Raw genomic sequence first — 6,985 nt, 5'->3', positions numbered from 1 at the left:
TGGGCCCTTAGAAAGGTGCAGTGTTTGTTAAAGGTGCCCCGTTCCCCGGAAATTCTGGTCCCACTTGGCTACCAGACAGGGCACTTGAAAGTTAAAAGAAGCTAGTGGAAGGCAAGCTTGCAATGCACTTATAATCGAGAACAAAGCCACTGAAATCCAAATCATTATTCTAACAAACATTCATAGAAATATCAAAACGTTCAGGGTCATTCTCCTTTTTCAGTTTTCCTTTGGGACTTTGTTATACTGCAAAGAATCTCATGTAACAGAAACTTGTAATGCACTTCTTCTCTAAAAAATTTACAACTAAAAAAACTCAAACTCCAAACTTTTTACACTGCAGAAATAAATAAGCTAGGTGTGGCACCATCCTTTCCTTCCAGCAGTTAGAAAATAACCCTAAGAAGTATTAACCAGTCACTCTGTGTGTGACAATCTTTTGAGAGAAAAATTGTTCATTACTTCATTTGTATCAGAACAGTGCATGAAAAATTACGGTCATAGTGATTTGGAGCACTAACAAAACAGAAGGGAGATTCTTGATAGCATAATAAGCTGCTGGATCAAGTGACCTATGTGCTAAAACATTGTCAAGAAAAATGAACTTCAATTGAAGCAAGTGAATTTACTGCCACGAAAGACATTCCTGCATTTGAGACCATGAAAATTACTTTAACAGGAGGAGCTTACAACTAAAAAATTAGAAATATAAAAAAAGGAAAAAACCATTATGTTAACATTAGTAACCATGTGCTCTCAGCATTTTTAATGCAATTGTGGTTTTTATTGCCAATTTTTTTTAATACACTTTCATTTAGAAATTATGTACACCAAGCATTTTTTATAGATATTTTCTAATAGGCAGACACATAATAAATGTCCATACATATTATATAAAATATACATACTGCATACATAACAGATATGCTTGTAAGGAATCTAAAACAAAGTAAGACAACATCAGTACATGAAACTTGGGTTATGGGAATTGGGAAGGAAAATGATTCATAAATATTAACTTGGCATCATAGAGTATTTTGTAGTTAAATTATTTTTACACATAAAAGAAATGGCAATCATGTGGGGAATTATAAAAATATGAGTAAGGAGAAAAAATTGGGATATTATTGTACTGAAGGAACCACTGATGAATCACTGCCAAAAATTTCTCGCAAATCAACTCAACTCAACCATTAATCCCAACTATTTGGGATTGGGTAATCCCAGCCAAAAAGGGAACTACTAAATTGATAATTTAGGATGAATAAAAACTCTTCATTAAGTAGGAGGTCCTAATATTTAGTTTTTAATTACCAAACCAAGGTTGAAACAGAGTTTAACACCTCAGTTTTATATTCAAAATTTACTTTCAATTTTGGTCTCACAGTCTACAAGAAAAGAGTTTCTCTAATCTTTCCTACTGTTACTAGTGCATATACCTCTTGGTTCTTCCAAGGCCCAATTAAATCCCACATATCATGTTTGTGGATGCAAATAGAGGTCTTGTAAACCAAGCCCTAAGCCTTGCTTTTCACATCTCATATGCAACAAGCTATTATTGCTAGAGGTGCATGACTTTTCTCAATTGACATGGCAGGAGCAGGGAACCTTAATATCAGGATAAAAATGGAATATCATGTTGGTGACCACCCAGACAAGCAATTCTTTTCTAGCCCAAATATCTTATCATACATGTGCCTAATTTCCTTCAGTGAAGGCTGCTAATGGACCTTCAATTTCATCTGACCCCTTCAGTGACAACGGAAAGATAATGAACAGTATATTCCAGTTGGACTCGCACAGCATATCTGATTTATATCTTAGTATATCTGGATACAATTCTACTCGGACTAACCAGATGTAGAAAGAATCATAAATTATAAATCCGTAATAAGATCAACTAAAAATGACTTCATGGGACTTAAGTTTAGCACCTTTTAATTAGACATATAATATTCAAGGCAATTCATGCATAAATGAAACATTATACAGAATTTTCATAAAATACATGAAACAACAAAAATGTTTAGCCAAGATATATATATATACCCAAAATGGAAACAAGCTTTTCAAAGTATTGAATAAGATGAATATACCAACCATAGAGAACATCCTTGGCGTGGTTTTTTCTTCTCCTTCTGTTTCTGTGGTGGCTTGATTACTACCTTGATTGCTGCATCAAAAACTGCTTTGACATTCTGCACATAGGATTGGATAGAAATGTGAAACAGGACTACGTTTTGCAGTCAACAGACCTACCTATTAAGCCTAAATTAAATCAGATAGTCTTAACCATCCCAAATAAGAGGGAAATTCTTTTGGACTTTCATATGGAGTATCACATTCCATAAAAAATTCCAAATAACAAGGGCATCAACTCAAATTTGTAAGTCCTGTTCAAGCTTAGTCATAAGCATCAAATTTGTACACGTTGAAAAAAAAAAGTTTTTAGGAAATTGAAATGGCACAATAGATGACAATCTGCAATGCGGAAATTAAAGCTTGGTTTGGCCATTTTTGCATCTCATCATCTAAAAGCTTCCCATTAGTTTCTGGAGCTTGTGGAGACTAAAAATAGCAGTAGCTTTGCCTATATTATTGTATGGAGTATAATATCATTGATGCTGAGTCCTGACACAGAATTGTGAGCGTTTCTCTTTTCTCTCTTAACTCTTAAGTTCTTGTACAAGGAACTAAATATATACTCTTCATCTTTATCTTGTTCTTGATTAGTGAGAAAAAGACAAAAGTATTCTGATATCTTAGCCACTTGTCATAGTATCAACAACAAAATGGTTTTATATACTTCAGAATACCCTGCCTCCACCTTTGCATGCTAGAGACTTTAGGTATTTGTGCTTGTGTAAGATTTGCTTCCATTCTAGCATCACTTGGAGTCCATGATATTCCATCCCATCAAGACAAAACTATGTCCAAAATTACAGTTAGCATCATCTGATTAGGCTATTTTAACATAGCAGTTCTCTCATGCTGGACCTGCCTAAAGGAAATTCCCCCCTACTCAGGGAAACAGCCACATGCTCCAAAGGAACCAGTACTACGTAGGCTCTGTAGATGAATGCTCTAGTTTTCCTACAATTACAGAAAAGTTGCAAAAGTAAGAAGTAACTTATCAGTACCTGCTGAGTTTTTGAGCTGCATTCAATATAATATGCAGCACCAATCTGTTTCTGGAGTTCCTCTCCCTGATAACAAAAATCATTATATTTACAAGTTACACAATTTCAACCTTTTGGAATGAAAGACCACAACAACAACAAGGTTTTCATGTTCTGAATGGAGAAGAAATTACACCTGTGCAGTAGTTACAGGCACCATTCCAGGATGATCAGCTAAATAGTGCTTATCTTCACGAAGATCTACACAAGCATTATAAACCATGAAGCCATGAAAACAGGAAAAAAATGGAAATTCAACCAGCACATTAGTTAAGAGATATATGTTATGTTTATCATAACTGCCCAAGAAAGCTATATGTTGGTTTCATCAATGCCCTTTTTGAGTACATGATAGAAGATAATACAAAGAATCACTCTAAAGATTTGACCAAGCAGATATAGTTTAAGAAGAATTTAAAAAGTCCAAATAGTTTATTTATAATGAACATCATGCAGTGAGTTTATTTGTATCATAGATGAATGATTCATTAGAGTTGATCTTAAGGTGACAATAATCAAGAAAATCTAATGCTAGCAAAATTCTGTACCAAAATCCAAAATGCAACATGATTTAAACTTCTGTAATTCTTGATCAAGAACTTGCATAAGCGTATAATATGCTACCTTTACAGTTTCATACTTCACCCATTAGAATAAAATATACATATCATGTAAATTTTTTCAAGAGCATGTTAGCATAACTAGGTAGAAATATTATTGCTCTTCGGATGTCATCCTGATTGCTCTACTTATACCTAATAGCTATAAAAAGTTACCATGGACAGCACAGATAAGATACTAGTTAGTGCCAAAGGTTAGGATCATATCCAGTCTACCCCTCCCAAGACCCCAGATAACTGGGACCAACATTGAGTAATGGCTCCCCGTTAAGCTGGTGCACAGGTGCTCATCATCCTACATGTAGAGGAAGTGGAGGATGATGATGATGATGACCCACCATAACTTCACCACTGTTTGATTGTCTTACACTGCTTGTCTGCCAACCTGAAGCCCATCAAAGAGGAGGGTTGTGTCAGGTTTTCAGCTGATATGAAAACTTTTACCAAATCCAATATGAATGTAAATCCTGAATTATTTTTGTGCTTAGCTCTTGATAGAGCACAATATCTGGACAGGATTCTTGTAGCCAAGACCAAATAGTTGGTATTAAGGCTAAGTTGAGTCTAGGTCACCCATCAACCCATCCTCCCTACTCATCGCTGTCAGGGGTAAGCCATTCTCTATTGGATTGACTCATCCACATACAAGGTGACCGTACTAATTCATATCTGAAAGAGTCTGGTAGATCCCAAAGGCAAAAACATCTGAAAGATAGGAGTAACTGTTTCCTTCATGGTGATTCATCCTGTCAATAGCAAGGTTACCAAAAAAAATAGTGGTGACATCCTACAAAGCTGTGTGTGGTGCCATCATAACGCCTAAGAGGAGAGTGCTACATGGGAACAGACAAGGAAACCTTATTGCTCAAGTTGCAAATTTTGCAAGGGCTCAAAAGATGCTTTAATGGTGGTTATTGCTAGAATTGAAAGTTAATTAAAAAGGAGAAGGATAGATAACAAAGTCTTACTGCTAGATCCCAATCCTTGGATTACAAAATTAGCCATTTAGTCACTTCTCAGTTCACAAAAATCTGGAATCTTCTAACATCTAAAAGAATGAAGAGAGAAATAATGCTTGTTTCTATATTCTGACATAATGTTGTAAACTTTCTATCAATATTTTGTAGCTCCTACCTTTCTGCAATGTTCATTATGTGATCGTGGCATTTATTTTAACAATAATGAATGATATGGTCGTAAAATTCAAAACAATATTAATAGTAACAGGTTGGTTCCTTGAATGTGGATCAAGAAATAAAAGGAAACTATAGAAGGTAACATAATGCTTTTCACCCAAAGTACAAACAGGGATCAAGTATGGCAGATAAACAGTAAGTTAATTTAGAAATTTGGAGAAGAAAAACATTCTCTAAGAGGGTGGTGAGGAATTATTATTTGTCTGAGCTTCCAAACCTAGCTTACCCAATTTAGTGCCAGCAAGAACAACAGGGACTCCGGGAGCATAATGCTGAAGTTCTGGGATCCACTGATAAAGCAATTATGTATAAGAAGTCATATACACACAAAATGCCATCAAAATAACAAGGGATAAAAGCACAATCCTCAGGAATCAGTACCTTTTTCAGTACATTCTCATAGCTTGCACGGCTAACAAGCGAGAAAGCTAAGACGAACACATCCGCTCCTCTGTAGCTCAAGGGCCTTAATCTATTGTAATCCTCTTGTCCTACCAACAGAAGTAACATTTTCTTCACGACAGCAAATCAGCAAACAACAAAACTTAAAATTCATAGATATAATAATATAATAAAATACACAAATTACTGAATTCAGCAAAAGACTTTACGAGAAAAACCGGTTTTCCTTGGCTTGTATGTTTTATGGTAAAATGAAAACTTCTGAAGACAGAATTGATTCCAGTATTTCGCAAAATTTTACCAGCAGTGTCCCAGAGGCCTAAATTGACAGTAGTTCCTTCGACAACTACATTGGCGCTGAAGTTATCAAAAACTGTTGGTATATAGTCCTACAGGTACAGGATTAAAGTTTTGGGAAGAATAAGCATAAGCGCTTGAGGAGAGGAAACCACTGATTATATATATAGACAAAGAAAAACTGCTCAAACCCAGATGGATTCTTGAGATAAAGAAGGGGCTTACAGTGGGGAATTTGTTACTTGTGTAGCAGATGAGCATGCAAGTCTTCCCAACAGCCCCATCTCCGACTGTAACACATTTGATGAATCTTGAAGCGGTTGAGGCCATTGAAGAAAGGGAAACTCAGAAAAAACAAAAGAGAAAGAAAATATGTAGAGGAGAAGAACAAAAGGAGGAGGTGGGTAGGTTAGTTGGGTTTTGACCTTTGGAAAAGGGAAGAAACAGAGGCAGCAGGTCACGTGATTCTCACTCTCACCCTCTCTATGCACTGTCGTGGTAGCTCTTTCAAAAAGGGAGGACATCATTTGTTTGAACATTGAAGAAAGAGAGGATCAGGACCTGCATTTAATTAGTCACCAAGAAGCAAAAACTGTCTTACTGTAACCAAGAGAGCGACAGGAGTTGTGTTTGGAGAGAGGATTGGAATTTGGATGTGATCATGTGAGAGAGACGAATTCACAATTCACATAAACTAAACAAAGTAAATGACCAGAACACCCTTACAAGTTACAAAATAAAAACCTTACCATTCATCACATTATTCTTATTTTATTTTATATTTGCATTTATTTCCTCCCTGTGGAAGGAAGTAGGCACCGTCCTACAGCTATTATTATTGTTATTATTATCACTACGATACACGCTACCCCCTGAGGCCGTGAGCCCGTGAGTACATGCAATACAATCTATCTCTATGGAACTATGGAAGTATGGAAGTATGGAGTATGGAATGAAATGGAGACAGAGAGAGAGAGAATGAGAGACCTCCCCACTCCATGAACGATTGATTTGTTTCTTATTTTCCTTTCTCTTTTGTTTTTTGGTTTGTTTGGTGACAGTCGTACCTTGCATGTGATTCCTGTTTCCGAAAAACACTTCCATTGAGCTGTGTGTGTGTGTGCTTCCCCGTGAAAGAGAATAAGCTGTTGAATGTTGAATAGAGAAGAGAGACACGCACACAAACAGGTTGCAGTACACAATAAGCTGCCGGTTCTGAAACCAGAATCACGACGGCAACCCAAATTTAAAGCAAAAGAATAAGAAAGAGGTCTATTACTCACTTGCGCTC

At 36.1% G+C, this 6,985-nt stretch overlaps 1 protein-coding gene across 2 annotated transcripts; it reads right to left on the bottom strand.

Moving 5' to 3' along the window:
* Window positions 1-263: 263 nt before the first annotated feature.
* Window positions 264-6,370, bottom strand: LOC104607922 (rac-like GTP-binding protein 3). 2 transcript variants are annotated; one of them, XM_088886658.1, is made up of 8 exons: window positions 5,920-6,370; window positions 5,607-5,786; window positions 5,377-5,508; window positions 5,222-5,285; window positions 3,316-3,380; window positions 3,141-3,206; window positions 2,101-2,198; window positions 264-646 (listed from the first exon to the last, which is right to left on the bottom strand). In XM_088886658.1, the coding sequence occupies exons 1-8, from the start codon at window positions 6,022-6,024 to the stop codon at window positions 607-609; spliced, it is 750 nt and encodes a 249-aa protein (XP_088742784.1). In that variant the 5' UTR covers window positions 6,025-6,370; the 3' UTR covers window positions 264-606. The 2 variants fall into 2 exon arrangements, with proteins under 2 accessions (XP_088742784.1, XP_010272004.1); XM_010273702.3 differs by having other exon boundaries at window positions 5,377-5,486; window positions 5,699-5,786; window positions 5,920-6,356.
* Between the last annotated feature and the right edge of the window lie 615 nt (window positions 6,371-6,985).

Source organism: Nelumbo nucifera, chromosome 4 (genome assembly GCF_055504915.1).
Source record: "Nelumbo nucifera cultivar China Antique chromosome 4, China Antique-T2T, whole genome shotgun sequence".
In the NCBI taxonomy this organism is placed as follows: Eukaryota; Viridiplantae; Streptophyta; class Magnoliopsida; order Proteales; family Nelumbonaceae; genus Nelumbo; species Nelumbo nucifera.
This window is presented reverse-complemented; position numbering and strand designations above follow the sequence as displayed.

Bases quoted from the DNA above. Each gene is read 5' to 3' on its own strand.
- LOC104607922 (XM_088886658.1), bottom strand. From the start codon at position 6,024: ATGGCCTCAACCGCTTCAAGATTCATCAAATGTGTTACAGTCGGAGAT. The intron at 5,787-5,919 runs GTAAGCCCCTTC...CTGTACCTGTAG, and splicing joins CAAGTAACAAATTCCCCACT to GACTATATACCAACAGTTTT. The intron at 3,207-3,315 runs GTGTAATTTCTT...TTTTGTTATCAG, and splicing joins TGCCTGTAACTACTGCACAG to GGAGAGGAACTCCAGAAACA.